Genomic DNA, 21,140 nt, shown 5'->3' on the forward strand with positions numbered 1-21,140 from the left:
AAATAGCGGTGCGCTTAATTTCATCTTTATACACAGAATGCAACAGATCTCTTTGGTGCTTTGTTCGTGAATTCTGTTGGATATGATAACCACACTAAAATTAGACTGGGCTATGAGGAAAACAGACAGATCAGAAAATGACTTTGGGTGCAGTCTCATACTCGCCTACCCTTTTTTCCTCTGAATGGCATTATGAAATTAATTCAATTCTTGGTTTGAATTTTCCATAAGGCCTGCATTTGGCTTATTTCCAGCTCTCAAAGGGAAAAATCACCCCGCAGAGAAATATATGCACTCAACCATTATCAGGCAGCATTCATTGACATTCAGATATGGTCCCTAATCTAATTTGAAAGCAGGTTGCCTCAGGCTGAGTTAGTACATTTAAAAGCCTTATCAAAGTAAAACAAATGGAGATCATTGGACGTGAGTGTCCTGATCTTAATAGCATATTCAGCCCCAGAGACTTTGATCTGGTTTCAGATTTAAGACATCATCGTTTTTTAATTTTTTTAAAAAAGTGAATTGTGTCAACTTTTGAACAACACTAGCAACGAAAGCTCAGGAATCTGCACTGTGCGTTTAAAAAAAAAGACCCCCGGCTTTGGTATTTGCTGCATTTCAATTAGCTGAACATCTTGAACATCTATTTACAGTAATGGACTGTACAAGAGAGGGCAGTATTTCTGTCAAGGTTTATCCCTTCATGGAAATTGGGACATATGTCTTGTCATGTACTCTCCTGCTTCCCTTGTCCCCATTTATAGGCAGTAACACAGCTGCCACCTCCATCATATGTGGATGTGCGTGTGTTTCTGTGTGTGTGTGTGTGTGTGTGTGTGTGTGTGTGCATGCGTGCGGTGATCTTGTTTTTGCCCTCAAGTGCTGTCATTATGAGAGATTATTGCCTTTCAAAGTCCACAAATCATTCCTGCTGCCTCTCTGAATAACATGAAGCAATGTCTGCTGAGGACTTTTTACAAAACAACGCTGGATGTGTGCAGAATGTGAACGTGTGGTAATACATAGGGGCAAGCAGAAAAGGAGGGCAGGGGCCATTGTCTCAGCTGAGGTGGGGAGGCGGACTCATTGCCTCTTCACACTGAGGAAATATGACCTGAGGTCTCCTGCCAGCTCCTATGGGATCACATGTGACAGAGGAGAGCCACCTCCATATAAATCTCCTTCTTTATTGCTCTTTTCTTCCTCCCCTTCATCTCTCCTGCTTGCTCAATATGCCTCCGAATGAGATAAAAATAAATCACATGTATTGTCTGTCTCACTCGCTTTCCTCTCCCTCAAGTAGTTTTGTGCTTGTGCCTTTGCTGTGAAGGTTATTTGGAGTCAAAGGTCTATTCCAAATGTGCTTTTTGAAATAAAAACAGCGCCTGTGGAAAAGTGCCCCCCCTCTCCCTGTGGGCCTTTTGTCTATTTTTACATAAGCCAATGAAATGTCCATCAGTTTGCTTTTGCCACAAGAAAAGATTCAGGATAGTGTCAAATCCAAAGCAGGCTACTTGTTTGCGTCAACTTATATTAGAATCATTTTTGCAATTTAACAATCACATTAAACAAGACTGTGCTCTCATAAAACATAATGTACTTATAGCTGTCACTATAACATGCCATTTTGTTGAGCCTGTATGTGTGGCTTCGGTATTAGTTTGTTAATCAATAAATAAAAATGTAATTGTTGCTATAAAACAAACAAACGTGAAGGTGTGGAAAACCTTACCATACTAGAAACTGTGACCACCAGATGTCCCTATTTACTCTCTAGTACTAATTTAGATAAAGTAAATTGCAAAAATAATAAAAGTGAAAGCCTACTTTAGATGGTAAGTAGTCCACTTATTGGAATATGTTTCGTCCACACGACAGAGCACATCTCTTTACCCACATTTGAGGATTATAAACCTGCAACCGAACAAAGTATGCCACAACAACAACAACAACAACAACAAAAATCAATATTTTGAAGATTATTCAAATAGCTACACCATTGCATGTAAGCACCAGTGATGCTGGCTTACAGCTAACCTCGTGTCAAGCAGGGGTGGCTTAATAATGAAATGAAAAGCAAGTTATTTTCCACTCCGCCTGGGAAAAGATGCTGTTTTTGACACATCATTACAAACCATTAGACAGATTCAGTTCACGCCCGTTTGACAACGCTACACGCTGCCTTCTGGGGACCTCGGAAATCCCTACTTTACACAGTAGTAGACCTCAGTTCGGTTTGACTTTCAAGCATTTTTTTTGGGAGGAAATATAAAAGATGAATAATAATCATGTTATACGGGAATTGTTTTAAGAAGTTTCCACAACGACGAAATGATGGCGAGTGGCAGTAATGTCCACTCCTGCTGTGTCTAAACACAGGTGACATTCGTGTTTGTTGGCTCGTTCGTGTGCTCTCACTTCATCCCCTTCGTAATTGCCCCCTTTCCCGACAGCACCTGAAGCGCACACACTCCCTCCCCCTCTCCGCTTGTTTCCAGCAACAGTCCAGCAGAACAGAAGTAGCCTACTAGCATGGCGCTCGGTGCTGTACGAGTTCCGTTGTCTCGCCTGTGTCCTCTTTATGTTAGCTTTTACTCACATTTGTGACAGAAGTATGTTTATACTACACCTTGGGTGGCTCTAAAGAAAACCTGTCCCGGAAGAACAGTTGTAATTGTCCGGTGAATATTCCGGATAAGTGGCTAGTAGATTTCAGGTAGCCTGCTAACTAGTAACGTTAGCAAGAAAGCAAAAATTGGGAGATACGGGGCAACAAGAGGAGGAGTCCTGTTTTGGAAGAGGTAAGCTCAATTGCATTTAGTAGACGAGTGATTTTGCAGTGTTATAGATGAATTACTTTCGCCGGAGAAGTTGTAGGAAACAAGTACTAATATTGTAAAAACTTAATTTCTAAGTTACTGGCAGCGTTAAAGTAGCGCATTCGCTAGCGAGATATGTTTGCTAGCAAACTTAGTTTAATTTGCTCATTGGTGGTTTTTATTTCTCGCGTTTACCGAGAAAACACCGCCGAGCTGAGTCCTCCTGTCATAAAAAGTACACGTTTTTCGGGCTGGTAAGTGTTACGTAATATTGTCATATTTTCCGCAGTAGCGTTTTATTGTTATTAGTTGCCCTTCAGTCCCTCGTTTGTTAATCTGCTGATAGACAATGGGACAGTAGCTCCGTGTTAAACCAGTGTTGTCAGCTCATCACTTAGCTACAGAGTTAAATGTGGCGTGAATATGTCTCTGTTTCATATGTGACAACTGAAATGTAACATTTCCCAAGCTCTATAAATGAAACAACACTACAGAGTCTCGGCCATACATGATGTCTGTTGTATGCATACTATGACCCACTTCTTGTGTGTGTGTGTGTGTGTGCAGTTGATTTATTTGCATGTCTTTACCCTGATTTATAGCTGATGCAGATGCCATGGCCACAGCCGAGGTATGGGAGTGACGTGACAAACCAGGCTCTGCTTCCAAACAAAAACCTTGTCAGCATCATGTCTTTCTGCTAAAGTGGTGGCAGAACACACAGAGAATGGACGAGTCAGTACTGTTGGATTTGCTTGAGTGCCCTGTTTGTCTGGAACGGCTGGATGCCTCAGCCAAGGTTCTTCCCTGTCAGCACACCTTCTGCCGCAGATGCCTCCAGGGTATCCTAGGTTCACGTGGAGAGCTGCGCTGCCCAGAGTGCCGGACGTTGGTGGAGTGTGCCGTGGATGAACTCCCCAGCAACATCCTTCTTGTGCGGCTGTTGGATGGCATCAAACAGAGGCCTCGAAGGGCTGGTCCTGGGGCAGTCTTAACAAATGGTACATCTGGAGCCGTGGCCAGAGCTCACAGCAGTGGGACCAGGGACCAGGGCACCCCAGGAGCACAACCCCAGCGAGCTCAGGCTAAGAGCACCCTTGTCCGGGTTAGTATATTCACGGTGACTGAACATGGATCAGTGAGCACGCATCTGTGTTTCCCATTGTTAGGGTCAAGCTGAAACAAAACAGTGAAAATCTGTGTGGATTAAAAGCAGCATGTTGCATTACTGGCTCTCTAATCTTTGCTGCGGATTAACTGTTATCATGGTGATCCAAAAGCCAGCCAGTTGACTAGCAGCCCAACACTACTAATGGCAGTGATTGAGAGCAGTTAATAGTTGAGCCAACAAATGATTCTGCTCTCTGTGGCGTCTGCAGCTGGACTCTTCCCATAAGAAGGTTTCTTAGTCCTTTCCTAGTTGCTGACAATGCTGTATGCCAAAGCCTTTCTTGCACTTGAGATCCCTGCTAAAGTGTTGCGTGTGAATGTACGTGAGAAATGCAGGGTGGACTACGCGGTGGTTGTTTTATCTGCAATGCCAAGAAGTGTTGTAAAGTCTAGTTGGGGAAGCAGTAGAAAATTGTGGTTTACTGGGAGCCTGTGTTTCAGCAGTTTTACGTAAGTGGAGGAGGGAGAGATGAGCTTTTAAACACAGGGAAATAGGAAATGAGGAAAAATTACCTCAGATTTCTCCCTCTGTAAGCCCAAGGAAACATGGGTTGATTTTAGTGTGTTTTTGTCTGAACGGTTATGTGGAAGCATTTACAAGATGAAAGCAGGTGCTGAGGTCAACAAATGGCACGTCTTGCTTTAGCATTTTGGTGCCATTTTAATGTCACTTTGTCACAATGTGAACTTTTACCTCTAACAAAAGCTGCTTTTTGTCTTTATTATTTATTTACACCCTCTCAGGGAAAGTTGATATCAGTCATAAAACTGAAAATCACACTGGAGTGTGAATGTGCTACGTTCTCTGAGCTGCCCAGACTATTTGGTGTGGAATTAAAATATGGACACACAATATAACATGTTAATAGTAGAAAAAAAGGAAAATATATTGGCCTTACTCTTGAATTATCACGATTATTGACATTTTTAGTGGTAAATATACCAAAATAAAATGTCTAAGATGGCTTTAACTTTATTACATGTTGAAGACCTGGCTCCAAAAAATGTGAGAGAGCAAAAAAAATGTGTAAAATGCACCAACCCTCTTTGAGCAGCTCTGGTGTCCACGCAGGGACGATAGTTTAGATGAAAAGATCTCAAGGTCCTGTGTAGAATCATTGGAATGTCAAAGCGCTGATAGTGCATCTGGCTCGCCATGCAGGTACGAAGATCAGAGACCTCGCTGTAAATTGCCACTGGGGGACCTGCCTCATTTGCCGTAGTGTCACTTCAGAGGATTCATGTTCATTTCAAAGCTTATGGTGCATCGTGGAATTTCCCTCGATTCTGACAAGCCTGTTTGTTGGAAACAAAGAAGTGGACACTTGAAACTACCACATTATTTCACCTCTCTTTATATTTTCAAGATTGACAGTTGATTATAATCCCGTAATGTATGCACGGAGGCTACAATCCTCCCCCGTGCACGCAGTGAATGAAAGCTTTTTGTCTGAAACCGTGTGATTGTGAAATGTATTCAGAAGCCGTTTGCCATTTTCCTTGCATTTTCAGCAATTTTGTAGAATGTCATATTATCGACTAATAGCGTCTCTCAAGTCTGTTCTACCATACTAAGGCAGCCTGGCAGTGACAAAGAGCAAGAAAAGACGTGGCCTTGCAGGTGTAACGTTTTCAGAACATAAAAGGCAGAGATCAAAGCAGTCGCTGACTGCCCAGTCTGATCTCTGGCCAGTGCTCCATGGGGACTCAGCGCTTCACTGCCCCTGGGTGACACCCTCAGTCCCACTTCTTTATTGTTCGTCGTCTGTCCCTCGATTTTCGGGGTGTCTCAGGGATTGAAGCAGCCCCTCTGGTGTAGTGCTCCTGTTCAAGCAGAGCTCCACCTCTAGTTCTTATATGGCCAGAGAATGGCCAGGAGGGGAGGGCAGTGGGGACTGCCTGACAGATGCACAACAGGGTTTTGTTTCGGGTTCCCTCTGATCTTACTCACTGACCGACACGTGTAGAGTGGCCAAGGGAGACTGTGTGTGTGTATGGAAGGCTACCAGTAACAGAAGCTGATGAGTGTTAAGTGAAGGCGTCTGGACCAAAAGGGGCAAATGTTTAGTGAGTAACCTTGCACAGTCAGCTTTCTGCCCCTCCTCTTACCAGCACCAGGGCTGCAGCAGTTGTTTGACACTCTGCCCTGGCATTTCTTTGATGAGGGGAATGAAAAGGCTCGTCTTGAATGTAGAGCTGTGGCTGTCTGGCCCTTCACAGTCAGGTCGATGACTCACCTCCTTGGTTCTCCATTACATGGATGTTTTGTCTTCCTCTTGGCCTTGTTGACTCATATAACACAGTATTTTGTTCACACAGATTGAGAACAGATAGCTCAGTGGTGTTTTTGCGTGAGAGCGAGTAAAGCCACCGGAGCTGTCAAGGAGTCAAAGGTCAGAGTTCAGGAGTCATGGCAGTCAGGGGTCGGAGCCAACAAGGGAGAAGAATTAGAGAGAGTTTTCAGTGGATGTCTTAAGTTATCATTATGGTCCTCTGGAGAGCTGAGCAATTACTTGCACAGGCTCAAAATAGAGGTGCTTTTATGATAATTTCTGTCTGCCATAAAAGCTTTAACGTGCACTTTAATGGCGTTGTGCATCAGCCACATATTAGAGTTCAGTTTACATTCAGAGCTCTAAAATATGCGATAATGCTTATGTAATATGGCTTTAATTAACGAGAATAATTTCACTCAACCACCTATTGGACGTGAGTGTGTGTCTGTCTTTGTGTGTTTAGTTGATGGGAAATGAAACACTATTATTTCCTAAGCTCTTGAGGATGTAATTAGGTCATTGTCTCTTCTTTGGTAATGAGAGCTTTATACAAGGAAAGTTTGTCTCCTTTTTATAGACCTCTTCTGTTGGATGGCCCCCTCCACCTGCCATTATTACTCATTATCATCAAATCCACTGAATTGATTCTAAACAAACAAAAAGCAATACACAGCCTTTTAATTATTTGCTGCTGACACAAGGAAGCTGTCTCGTGTCTTGTTACCCACTAGACATTGCAAAGTTTTTTGTTTCCCAGTTATTTTTATAGTAAAGTTGTGGTGTGTTGTCCTATGTCTTTGTAGTTGATTTATTTCTTCAGAGAAAAAGAATGTTGTTTATGGGTTCCTTATGTAGAGGTATCTCATTAAAATTCCTGTGCACCTCCCTCGTCTGAGGTCGATGAGTCACGCTGGCCCTCTTTGATGACATCATATTGTTGTTGAAGCCTTTCCTCTTGGCCGGCTGGCTGACCTCTGCCTGAGCGACAGAACCCCGTCATTACACCCTCACTCTGCCCACATACTGGCAAACACATACTTACTGCTTTCCACTGGGAATTTTGTCAAGAGGGCTTTGGTCTATTCATTCCTGCTCTCTCAACACGCTCACACTTCTCTCTTGCCTCCTCTGTATTTCCCACGGAGGTCTACAAGTAGCAGTGACCTTCTGGACAGTGCATGTCAGGGATTTTGGAGCCACCTGTAATTTTCTCTTATGAGACATTGAGACAAGCTATATATTTTTTTTTTTCCCCATATTCCTGCCATGTACCTCCGCCCTCCTTGCTGTCTAAATCCAGGCTGGAGCCTGTTAAAGGTCTAATGAGATTAGAGTTTATTAGACAGTGAGTCGGCACCGCTCCCCATTCTCCTCTTACCGCTGACTGCTGACTCTCATTCTGAGGAAACAAAACACTTGTTATGTAGTGAAGCAACCTGTGTGTGTGTCTCTGGTTACCACTATGTATTTTTACACACTTATCTAATTTTTGTTTTTAAATGAATGGTTTGTGACTGATAACTATCACAAAAGCAGGGAGATAATGAATGATTATCACACTTCCAAAGTGTAAGTGGAACATTAGTGATACTGAACCCACGGTTACAAATCTATCCATATATCTATTTCCTGTGGCAGTGTTTCCCAGCCCTGATCCTGCAGGCCCACTGCGCTGCATGTTTTAGATGTTTCCCTGCTCCAACACACCTGACCAGGATTTGGAAACGGTGTCCTATTGCGAAGAGGAGCGCCACCTGGACAAGCACGACCTGTTGAACGACTTGTTCAAGTCTACCACATAGACAAATACATTCATCATCTTTTTTCACTTTCACATCTATTTGCAATTTTCACATTCCTATCCATTCTTACCCTGTTTTGGAAAACATACGGTGAATGAGCCAGTGTCCAATTATGCTGTGGGAAATGACTGCCCTCCATGTATGGGTTTACATGGTTCCCAAGGAGAAGTTCAAAAGACCTAATCATGTGATTAAGGTGCAGCCACGGCCTCCTCATTGTCGTGTAACACTGCTCCCCTGACGAGGGGTGTGTGCCTGTCTTTGTCTTCTTGGCTTTTCAAGATTTTCCAGACACACAGAGGTAAAAGTTGACTTGTTTTCCTCAGTTTCCTTTTAACCTCTTTCCCCCAGACAGAGTAGGATGTTTTGTGTTAGTGTGTGAGTGTGTCTCTGAGGAATGCCGCGAGTATTTGCAGGTCACTGTTTCTCCTCTAAACATTGGGCTTGTCTAGTCTCGCCCCACTTGCCAGTTCACATTCGTCTTCTTCAGGAAACCTTCTTTAAGTGTCACCTTGTGTTTATGTGTACTTTCTGACTTTTTTTGCTGTAATACATAAAGTGCTTTTCTCTGACTCACAGATAAATGTGGTGATTTGAGAGGATGGTAGAGGCCTATGTCTATCCTATGCATTAAGTCTGTAGTACTGATGATAATCATACATGCAGTGACATGCTTCAGCAACTGAAAGCCCCAGGGTAGACTTAGCTGTAGCAGTTGTATCTTGTTGCTAGACATCTTTTCATATTCTTCCAAAGCCTTCTGGCCATCATTTTCTGGACAGTTTGGACTGTCAAGCTCCCTTTGTGAACTGACATTTAACCTCATTGCGTAGGTTTTGTGAACAAAGATATGTTATTGTTTGTAGTTATTTCCAGTAGTTTTAACACTAAAATCTGGGTGGTCCACTAACTGAAAATACCACATTTACCAGCAGCCCACACCCCCCTGCTTCTTCCGTCCATACCTCATCTCCTGCCCAGTCTGTCAACATGACAATAGTGAGGGAAGCAGCCATGACCTTCTTTACCGCCGCCTCGCCACACCTGTGGGGGCCAATGAAAGCCTTTCTTTAGCACTTGTTTCATACTAACACGTGTGGTCCAGTGGCCAAGGTTCAAAGGGAAAAATGTTGTGTGGAGCTGCTCTAATCAATAGTTTGTTTCACAGTCCTCTTTGTGCATGCCTTGTGTCATATGATAAAGCTGTTTGTACCAGTAATTTACTGTCAGCTAGTTATGTTATGTTTTGACACCAAATTGTTTTAAAAATATGTCCAATGGAATTAATTCTTTTGACTGTTTTGTCAGCTGTTTGACAACATGTGTCCCATTGTGTCCCTTCCTTATTCCCAAGGTGCCCCTAATACCTGCCTGGCCTAAACAGAGCAGTTTGACCTCTCACCCTGTGTTGTGATGGTGGGCCAGGATTGGTCATCCATGGGCCGTTTGACTGCTGGCACGTTAAGTGTTCAGTTCCCATCCCTAAGGCTGAGTCATGATTTGCCGGGAGTTTCGTTTTCAGTTGTTTGACCTCTGACCCAAGAGCTATTACTAGCTTTTGATACATCTTCAAGAAGCAGTGGCTGCCTCTGGCTCACCTTGCTGCTGCTGCTGCTGCTGCTGCTGCTGCTATACAAGAAATGTGTGGTCTCACCTCCTACTGAGATGGGGAAAAGAATGATTTTATCAAATATTTTAAAAGTTTTCCACAGATTGCTGGCTTGTCTTCCATAAGCCTCGTGTGATTGCCTTTCCGCAATATGTGCAATAGTTTCCTGTTTTTCTTTGAGGCCCAGAGGTGGAGCTAATCTACATTTGTTCCCTTAGTGACATCTCTGAGGACACGGAGGATCCAGTACGTAGTCCAGAGGATGAATTGTCTGTTGCCTATGTTAATGTTAATGTTAATTATGTATTTTTTGCTACAGTAAGGACATTATCAGTGTTATTGCCCACCTACATCTTATGTGCCAAGGCAGTAGTAATGAAAAGAGACCTGTAAACTATAGACCTCCTTATGCCTATAGTTGACATTGTTTGTTTACATCCAAATCATTTGAAATAAAGTGCAACTAAGCTGAGGTAGGAAACTGCGTTGCTCTGCATGCTTGAAGACAATTTTATCAAGATCCCTAGCCCAATGGGCCCAATGTCTTGTTAAGGTTTCTCCTCATTCCAGCCCTGAAAAAGATGTAGAGCTGCGTCCTATATTTTTCAATACTGACTGACCTGCCATTTATTTTCTCTATTAGTCGATTAGTAGTTTCACCTATAAAATGTCATAAAGATTTAGGAAGTTTGGAATAATAGAAAATAAATGACATCAACAATGATCAAGTACAAAAATAGTTCTAGGCTAATTAATTCTGTCAATTGATTCATCTGTTAATTTGTCTAATGATGTCTTTTCAATACATATGGTTAAAAAACTAAGAATTTGTATTTTATTTTGAAAGAAAATGCACAAATCTTGCAAACCCAGCTAATGACAGACTGTGTTCTTAGTTACTCCACATGCGTAGGGCCTCTCTTGCTGACCGTGTGTGATTAATTACTGAAGTGGACTTGAATAGGAGAGAGTATTGACAAAGACTTGGGGTTGAGGCTTTCATCCATGATATGCTGTCTGCATATTGAATTACATTCACACTTGTATCCCATCATAACAGTACACAAATCTAGCCCTCTGTGAGCTTGGCCTGACTAAGCCAGGGCAATGTTTGTTTTAATGAGTCACAGGCTGATTTTCTATCAGCGAGGGCCCTTATACAGTGCACACCCACAAAAACACAGGTGTGTGTAGTCCGTACACAAACAGATCTGTGACAACACTGCACAGGTTTGAGCCAACCAGCCTGTATTTCCATTCTCCATGGTAGAAAGGTGTGAACTTCACTCTGAGGCCCATTAGCTCCCATGTATATGGACATCCTGATTAGTACTAGAGCCACCAGCATGTGTCTCCCCTTTCTCCCTGGTGCTTAATGGTATTACTGAGGGCTGAGTAACCACAGCAACCTGGGATATTTGTAATGTGAGTCTGTGTCAGCAGCCGTGCCAAGTCAACACCAACATAGGCATGAAAATGATAGATTGCTTACTAATCTTATTTTAATACTCACAGTGCTGAACATTTATTTTGGTCTTTACATTTCTTACTGCAAAGTAAAAACCAAACAATACTTGCAAACTATACTTACACAGACTAGTTAAATGGAGTAACTGCTGTAATAGTGAAGTTCTATTAAAAACGAACAACCCAGCAAACCTTTACAGAAAAACACGAAACCAGTGAGCGCCCCAGACTCTGAGCCCCTCAGGTTTTGTCTTGCTCCAGTACGCGATGCCTCACTTAGCATTCAGTGGAGATGGAGGAAAGCTAGCAGCTACATGTTACATCTGGGTTGAGTCAAGAGCGGAATGGACAAACACGCTCACACACTTTCTTAAGAAAGTGAAAAATGGTCAGTGTTGTGCTGCTTCTTGAGTCTGAGAACAGATGCAGTGTTTGTGCACTGGCCCTTTGCCAGTACTGTGTCAATATCCTGGCTTTGTTTGTCCACTGTAGAGGCGTACAAATACCAGCCAATGCAAGCAAATGGTCTTCAGTTGCCCACTAGTCTAACATGAAACACTGGGCGGTTGAGGATCGGACATTTAACAATTATGACTTGGAGACAACATAGCAATGGCTATAGCATGTTTGCGATTTAGCGACCTACAGAGTAGGTAGTTACCCAGTTCCTTGTTCAGTTTCTCCTTGATTTGCAACTCCCTGCGTAAATCAAAGTCATCCTAAGCAGAGCAGAGCAGGTGGCTCACCCTGAATGACTAAGAGGAACAAAAGGCCACAGACACTGCATGCTTTCACCCACACAGTGGAGAGTAATGTGAGGAAATACTTAGTATTCAGCTCATATTGACTGGTACTCAATACACAGATACTGTGACATTTGTGAACTAATCCCTCTGTAGCTTGGATACAAGCTGAACTTCCTATGAGCAACTCCTCTCTAATCCACCTTATTAGGTACCTTATTAGGTTCCTGACAAATCAAAGTACCTCTGATATACAAGCTCATTGTTGATTGAAATGATTCTTTTTATTTAAATATTTGATTGATTAGTGAAGTGCTTCTTCAGCTGTTGCCACTGGTGGCTCAACAGAACATTAACTGGTCTACAGTCCAGCGTATTTAAATTGTTAGGCAAGTATGGTCAAAGGTTGTGTGTGTTTGTTATTCAAAGAGTGTTACAGATAGAAAATAAGTATTTTTGGTGGACAATGGTCCTCTAACATGAACATTTTGCATTTGTTTCAGTGATTTCTTGATATGATCTACTGAACTTTTTAAGCAGACTAAATAAACACAGTAGAGAGTTTAGTTTAATTGTCATGTATTGTCATCAGTGGTGTATCTCAGGTCTTGCTTGTCCTAATTGTTTTTGCTTTGCCAGATCAGGACAACTAAACCAATGACTGTGTGTCTCTGTCACAGAGCCATATCACAGGTTCAGGATGCTTCTTCTCCCTGCCTCACTGTCTTTTCAGTATTTGATCTCACACTGTTTCTCTCCCCTTCTCTTTATCGTTCTCATCAAGCTTCCTTGCTCTCTCTGCTCTGAAATGTGAGTGGGTTCCTGTGAGAACCGTTGTTAAGCTCACTGTATGAACTGGCACAGAGTTAAAGAGCTGTGTTCTTTCAGGTTTTAGTCAGACTGGGTGATCCCAGGGCCACCCAGAACCAGCTTTTACCCCTCATCTGAGGCCCGGCAGGTAAAGAAGCCAGCCCATACACAGAGAGCTACACAAAGAGATGTACCAGTTCATGTGCAAGTGGTTTCGTGCTATTGCATTTTCACTCTAGAGCCCACACATAAACCCAAACACACGAGAGCTTCATGAAAACCGCATGTGTAACAGCTCTACAGTGTGTGCATATGCTCTCCCATAAATCCACTCTCCCGTCCTGCTAAAATGCGTTCTTTCTGATGACTAATCTATAGCTTACTAAGGGCACTCCACTCAGAAATGTCTTGATTGTATGTCCACCTGTTTAATGTTTTTATAGACCCCACCACCATCACCATCACCACCACCTTAAGACAGAAATCCCATCGTAGTTCCTGGTTTTGCACATGGCAGCCTTATGGGGCCTGTATCATCAAAACCATTCTTCTTGGAGTTGGGAATAGTCTAGCACCCAGAATCCCATGAGACCCCAGTCTACACCCCAAGGTCAGGAACTGGCATTATAACGGTAGATAGCTGGGGTCAGCATGTGGTGAGGTGTGTTTTATAGCTGGCACTCGGGGGAGCAGAAGACATTGTTTCTCTTAGATTGTTAATATTAGGCTAAAGGAGAGATGCTATGACTGACCAAGGAGCATAGAAGAATATTAGGAACAGGAGGAGAGTTTCGAGGGCTTTTGAAAAATTCCTGTTCTTCTCACATGTGATACAAGCTTCCATCTGGCTTCCAGGCTGCTGAGTGTTTTCGTGCCTGTAGACTAATGTGTGGGACCTCATTTGCTATGTAGTGAGGGAAACAAACAAGCACAGTGAGTTGTCATTGGGTAAAGCCCTTGGAAAGCTTGAATGGTTTATTGGCTCTTTAGCTCCTTCCAAAATGCAGTCAAGTAGATAAGTGATTCCCATTACACTTGGGCTGAGTGTGTCTTAGATTGTATTGATTCTGATTCCTGCCTGTTGATTCCCTTTATTGAAATCTGCTGCTGGCAGAGTGGCGTAGAGTTTTCCAACAAAAACATGGAAAGTTGTCAGGTAAAAACTGACTTCAATCAATACCTGGCAAATTAAGGTGATTTATCACATTGATGCACAAATCCTGTTGTCTTAATGTATCAATAATCACAATCATATAGAAAATTTCCCATAATGCAACCAGACAGTTACTGTAAAGGTCCCACAGTGTATAGTGCACTTAGTCACTTTCTTTAGCTGATTCTTGAATATTATGGCTTTGTGTGAGGGCATCAGAAATGATAAGCTCTATACCATGCCGCAGTAAAAGTGTCATAGTGTTAGAAGGACTTCCTCCTCTGGATTAGATATTTTCTAGTGATTGGCGAGCTCTATGGTTGCTGGTAAGTGGAATTTGCTACCTTTGGACAGAGCCAGACTAACTGTTTTCCTGTGTTTCCCATCGTTATGCTCAGTTATGCTAACCGGCTGTTGGCTGTAGTCTTCTGTTTGGTGGACAAACATGAGTGTTCTTGATCTTCTCGTCTCACTCTCGACAAGAAAGCGAATAACTGTATTTCCCAAAATGTCCAACCACTTCTTTGAGGTGATAGCCAATTACCTTCACCACTGCCCTGGGCCCCATCACTGCACACTTGTGGACTGTACACTGGATTCTGAATGAGACTCTTTCATAAGATTCACCACACTGTCAAGAGACCCATAAATAGCCAAAAAAGCATTTTCCTGTGTGGAGTTTCCATAGAAACCAGAGAATGGAAGTTTTTCTTTTGTCTCAGTGTGAGAAGGAGACAACGGCTCCACATGAGTAACGTGTGTCACACTCTGCCGTGACAAGAGCTGCTCATCTGAAGGTCCCTGTGTGACAGTATTATTCAAATGTCGGTCTGGCATATCCTATTCATAATTGAATCATTATTGGTGTTCCTCATGTTTATGCTTTTTGGATACACAGGATGAATCCCATTTGGGTATAATGGGACACTTTTAAAATCGGGGTTCAAAGAGGAAAACCGAGATGTTCAGCTCTCATTGTTTAGTCCAACAATGAGGAAATGCCACCTAAATACACAGAAATCGAGACCCATTCGTTTCAAAGTGCAATTATTAATAAATCTGCTCTCGATACATTGACACAACAGATTTATCCACAGTCCAATATCACATTGACCTTGAAAAAGACATGCCGTTAATACAGAAACAAAAAAAAAAAAGCAAATATAGAAGATTTTTTCATTGTTGCGAGGAAAAGATGTCAAAAACACATTCCTAAAAATCCAACTAATGTACAATTTAAGCCTCAACACTGATTTTGTGTATGTGATAATTTGCCCAACTGAATGCCTGGTTAGTTTTGTTGATAACATGGTCTTTTCTTTTTCTGGCTACTGACTTTTATAAGCTTGACATCACTGCCTTTTGTCTGCCTCTCTTTGTCTGTAGCCCACTTCCTGTATTTTACACCAAGAAACCCTCAGGTTTTGACAGTGTGGGGAGGCAGTGCTCTACAGTGGTCCTTAAAAAGGCCATTAGGAATCAATTTAAACTAATGCAGCTTTAATGGAATCAAGATGGCCCGTGCCTTCAGAACTACTCACTCCCATCATGTGTCAAGGCTTGTCCCACAGTGCTGGTGGCAAGATCTTCAGCAAACAGTGACTTGGTAACGAACAATTAAATGTCCTATGACCACCTGGTCAGTGTGGCAGGTGTTGCTCTTGGTAAAATGTCTGACATGTCATAGCCTGGAAATGTTTGGAAGGGCAAACCAGACAGACTACTCCCCCACCCCACACACACTGTTTTGGCAGTAGTACCCACTACTCATTCCTCACCCCCTGCAGAGATGCTGGAGATGTCCATATGGGAGTGGAGTCATGTCTGGCACTTGCACATAGGGGGTAAAGGTTTCTGTCTACTGTGGTTACACACAATCTTTGAACTGCTGACAGAGCAAAAGTTACCTGTAACCTTGACGTGCCACTGAAAAGACATGCTGTCGTACAAGTGTTTGATGCATAGCAGGTTCACAATGTTTTTGATTTTGTTGAGCTGGCTCATTGTCTGAAACATGTTTACAGCATTAACAGTTCAACGGTGGGGTCAAACTGCACCTGTAACAGACCTGCAGGATGCATATTTCTTAGTCTTTGAAATGTCTCTTTAAAACATACTAGTGTAAAGGCAAGCTGTTTGTGTGATTATCCTCATTTGACCTAGTCTTACCCCAGTAGCACTACATGCATGCATGCATGCATGCATGCATGCATGCCAGTCTGCTCACCGGTTGTTGACATTTGGCTGTGCTGTAGAGCAGAACACTTGGGTAATTCAGTCATAATCCAGTGCTGTGGAAGAGCAAGAACACTATAACACAAATCCCTTTAGCACACAGGTCTAATTGCATTATCTGCAGTACAGGAGTAATTGCACACACCAGCTGATGCTCTGCACATTGGACCTAATCTCTCTTTCTTTTCCTCTCGCTTTCTCAATCTTTGTCTGTTGGTTTCTCATTCAGGCACACTAGTAAGTTAACAGTAACTGATACTGTTAACTTCTCTACTGCCAGAACAGATGCAATGAAAAAAGTGGAAGGTCTAATGTTTGAATGCTGATTTCCAACAAAGCATAGTACTGTAGAGCTCTCCATAGGCGCCGGCTGCTGGCCAAACAGCTGACTGCTCATTCAAGTCGAGTCGAGCTTAATCTAATGAAATTGGTTTGATTTACATGATGATACAGAGCCGTGCCTGTCTGTATCACTCCCATGTGTACATGTGTGTGCTCCATAAAGAGACACACACATACACACACCACATATACCACACAAATGTTTATGGGCTTTGATGAATGAACAAATGAAATGATTATTATTATTTACATTTTACTTTTTTAAAGCAGAGCCATCTCTAAGACTGGCTGACTACTCTATGTCCTCGTGGAAAGCCCTGGTACCGAACACAACCCAGTCATTTGGCTCCTACAGGGAAATTACATTTCCAACTTGTGTTTTCAGAGAATCCAAACTTTGGCATCTTGTGCTTAACTGGGACTCGTCTGTCCCCGCTGAAGTTACTCAATTTCATGTAAGAAGAGGCACTGTACTCACACATGCTTGTTGTGGTCTTGTCTAAAGAAAGATTAAGACCTGGCACCAGCTCACCTGACCCTGTTTCATTTTGTCCCGTTATATTGTAACTCTGCAGTCACAAAAATAACTGTTAAGTTGTGGGTCTTCTTTGATACCAGGTTGTTGTTAACAGGAAAAGCAAGTGTATTTTCATATATATGGGTAGACATTTCAGTTAAAAACAACAAACATTTAGGTTTCTCTCTTCATAGTTGTGCTCCTTACAACTATTAGAACTTATATTACAACTCAAAAGTGTGGTGTGAGGAGGTTGTGAAAGCAGCTGCCTGCTGTTGCAAACTTAGCCAAATGTGTGTCATTCTCTGTTTATCCAGCTGATACAGGGTAATGACACATTAAATCCTCAAAATGTTCATTGTATGTGGTGATATGCTTTGCTGATCAGAATATTAATCACGTCAAGAAGTCTGTGACCATCTTAGCTGACTGTCCGCATGCTGCCAGTTAGCAGCAGTTTTGCTGCAGGATGGTTTTTGTATTTTTCAATATCGTTGTTGCTATACGGTTGAGACAAAGTGAAGTTGTAGGATATGGTTTTATTTTTCATTTGTTTACATTATTATAATAAATATGAACATATCAAAGGGCCTCAAATAACCACAAGCCTGTTTTGGCATGAAGAATCCTTTTTGTGCTTGGCACGAGGAATGCCTGTTACCTTCGGTCTAAGTAAGGTGTTGTTTCTGTGGGTAATCATGTTCTTTAAATCTTTAAAGAGGCAAGAACTCTTAGAGTTTTTACAAGTCTGATACAGCAACCCAACCTTGGCTTATGCTGCAGCATAATCACTTCCATAAACTGTCACCGCAGATGTTGGCAACAATGAGAGAAGTGCCAGAAAGAAAAAACCTTGCTTGCCCCTCCTTAGATCAGAAAAATTGTATCGGATGTTGATACCTTTTGTAGCTGTTTGAGTTGGAGCCTGAATTCAGGACAGCACTTTATCTGTGGCAGAGATTCATGCAGAAATGGACCCTCGTGCAGTCTTGCCCTGCCCCTAGGAAGGGTCCAAAAGTGATCAAGGCAAGGAGGACTTTTTTTTTTAACATTTGTGTGCTAGAAACTCTGCACAGTCTGTGATAGAAGCACAGTCCCCTCTCTTCACCAGAGGGGATGTTTGGCCAGGACTGATGGTGCTCCTTTATGCAGCTCCACTGCAGACACAACAGCACTGTTTCCATGGATGCAAACCGGATATTAACCCCCCCTCCAAGCTATTACCCATCCTGTTTTCCTCTGCCTTGCACACCCACACCACCTGTTACATGCAGAAGCCCCTATATTCAATCTCTTGATTTTCTCCCTCTCTCTCACTATCTCACCATGTTAAGCCGAGCGAAACATGAAAATGTACCTCTCCTGGCAACCCCTCTTTTATGAGGCCAGGATAGGGAGATCAAAAACCAGCTGAGAAGTCAGCAGTAAGAGTGTGGGACCAAAACATATCACCCTGCCAGGAGGGAGTGAGTTCTGTGTTTTCGAGTACAGGACTCAAACAGGAAAAAAAATTTAATTGCTGAACTAATTTGACAGAAATCAGAAGGGAAATCTTGAATTCCCATTAGTCTCACAGCGCAAATCTAGTTAATAGAAAGAAAACATTGTTCTTATTCAGTGTTTTATACAGGCACGGCTTTATTTACCAACACCTTTTATGAGTGCAATCACTTTTACCACGTGTGAAAGCCATTACATAACAAAGCTGACTTTGGACACTGTGCTGCTACTAAAGGTTTTATGAAGTCTTGGTCTAGGTATACAAACAAGTTCTCACAGTTTCAAGCATTTCATATTTACCATGTAGTTAGATCCCATTGACTTTGTGTAGCTTGAACCTGTTCTGTCATTTGCAACAAAAATGGCAGAGCTTCCACTTTCATTTACATTTTCATCACGAAACTCCCTGCCAGGCCTGGGTGGGCTCAAAAGCCCTGTTTTCCCCTGAAAGGAGGCCCAGTTCCAGTGCAGTGTGCAGGGGGCTGCAGTACCCCTCCTCCCACTTCTATCTCCCCACAGGCCTGACCAGCAGAGCCAGAGACCGATTGGCTCATGCTTTAGGCTGTGTGATTCTCTGCAGCAGGGTAATGTCACCCTGGCTCACCATCACGACTCATTCTGTACTTTTATTCTCCTCTGAGCCTTTAAACGGTTCATTAGCCTTTAACAAGACTGCAGAGCCTGCTCCAAACTCTGCTTTAACCCCTCTCTCTCTGGCTCACTTTCTCACTATGTCCAGCCTCTGCCTGAGTTCTAGCCAGTTTTCTTATCACCGTCTATATTCGCCGTCGACTCTGCAGTTTCAGTTCCAGTTGAGTTGAGATCCAGTGAGTTACTAGTGTTTGTGATTCTGATCACTGCGAAAGATGTCTAACAGCAGTGGGATAAATGGTGGGGGGTTGGTTTGGACTGAAGCCTTCCTCATGGACACCCACCCTGAATAGAGTACATTGATGCTTCTCTATCCTGTTACTCCCCCTTACTCGCTGTCCCTCTTTCCCTGGATTGTCATTCCCTGAATGGGCCTTTCAGGGCTCAAGGCTAGCAGGCTGAGATACAAAACCTTCCTCTGCAAGATAAAGGGACAGAGCCCTGGGCCCTCTGAAGGCGTTAGTCAGCTAGTCACAACCAGCCGGGCTCATCACACTTAAACTGTGAACACATAACATAGACCTTTTCACAATCAGGAAAGAAACAGGACAGTTTACTGCCTCTATGGAAACATGAACTTGATTTCTGTATTGCTTTCATTTGTAGTGTCCAAAAAAACACACTCATTTCATTTCCCAAGGGGCCTGGATTCAGAAGTGACAAGAATGACTGTAAACACTGTTTAGAAGTCTAATGGCTTTCAGACTGACTGTTATCAAGTACAGTACTTGTCACAGTACTTCTTGGGCCTTAGCTTAAATATTTTTCCATTTCACTGTTGTCTAGCACTGGTGTTAGTTCTTTTCTGGAAAAAAACGTCCTCAGCACCATGCGTGATGTCAGGGATGAAGTAGTTTATTCATATGTTTCTTAAATCAGTACATCGTACTCATTACAACCTTCCAGCCTCACAAACGGAAACACTTATTATTATTGTTGTTGTTATTATATTATTATCATCGTCATTAGGGATGGGAATCAATAACTGGTTCCAGTTGAGAACTGGTTCCAAATAGTATGGGCCATTTGGAATTGTTTGGCTTAAATTCTGGTTATTGATGCTGGGAGCTACATTGCAAAGCAGTGATGTCAAGGTGTTGCATCTCCGAGGCTGGAAAATAAGTCATGGTTGAGGGGAGGAAACAGTCCAAGGTGTGGCTTCATTTCATGATGGAAGATGTCAACAGTGCAAGTTATAATGTCAGTAAAATAATCATTTAGAGTACGGCTGTGGATAGGGCAGTGCAGAAAGTGCACATGGCGAAGGAGGAGGGAGTGAGTGGTAGAGAATTGGACATTTAATACTAGTGGAATAGCAGAAAAGTTTAGCTGATTCTTAAGAACAGTGTAAAGTTTTTGTGTGTTATTTTGCTGACAGCTGTTAGTCCCGATGCAGGAAGGAGCAAAAAAGGCTAACAGTGGAAACCGCAATATGCTGAAACACAACTGCCATTGAACTCAATCGAGCAGCACAGCTGTTACAGAGTATGTAAATATCCTGTGTAGAACTACTTTTTCCCCACACAGAAAAATTGATCAGGAATCCGTAAGAGAATTGATAAAGATTAAGAGATATATATAGAGAATTGATGATGGCATTGGTAGCAATAAAATGTTACCATTTCCCATCTGTAGTTTTTTTTTCTCTTGGCTCAGCCCCCGTCCCATCTTACTCTCAATCTCTGTTTGCAGGGTGTACCCCAACTCCCTTGTGCCAAGGCGCTTTACAACTATGATGGCAAGGAACCAGGCGACCTCAAGTTCAGCAAGGGTGACATTATCATCCTGCGCCGGCAAGTGGACGAGAACTGGTATCACGGAGAGATGGGTGGAGTCCATGGCTTCTTCCCCACCAACTTTGTCCAGGTCATCAAGCCGCTGCCACAACCACCGCCTCAGTGCAAAGCTCTCTATGACTTTGAGCTCAAAGACAAGGAGGCAGACAAGGACTGTCTGCCCTTCTCCAAGGTGAGGCACAGTAGCACTCACACTTCTGCCACGTGGTCCCTGTAGTAAAACAAAAATACCTCTCATTACAGTGAC

At 42.7% G+C, this 21,140-nt stretch overlaps 1 protein-coding gene across 1 annotated transcript in view; it reads left to right on the forward strand.

Moving 5' to 3' along the window:
- Positions 1-3,428: 3,428 nt before the first annotated feature.
- Positions 3,429-21,140, forward strand: part of sh3rf1 (SH3 domain containing ring finger 1) — a 30,931-nt gene continuing 13,219 nt past the window's right edge. Inside the window, exons 1-2 of the mRNA XM_070832344.1 lie at positions 3,429-3,927; positions 20,790-21,065. Coding sequence (XP_070688445.1) covers positions 3,550-3,927; positions 20,790-21,065 — 654 coding nt within the window. The 5' untranslated portion in view covers positions 3,429-3,549. The remainder of the gene's footprint in view (positions 3,928-20,789; positions 21,066-21,140) is intronic.

Source organism: Pempheris klunzingeri, chromosome 6 (genome assembly GCF_042242105.1).
Source record: "Pempheris klunzingeri isolate RE-2024b chromosome 6, fPemKlu1.hap1, whole genome shotgun sequence".
Classification (NCBI taxonomy): domain Eukaryota; kingdom Metazoa; phylum Chordata; class Actinopteri; order Acropomatiformes; family Pempheridae; genus Pempheris; species Pempheris klunzingeri.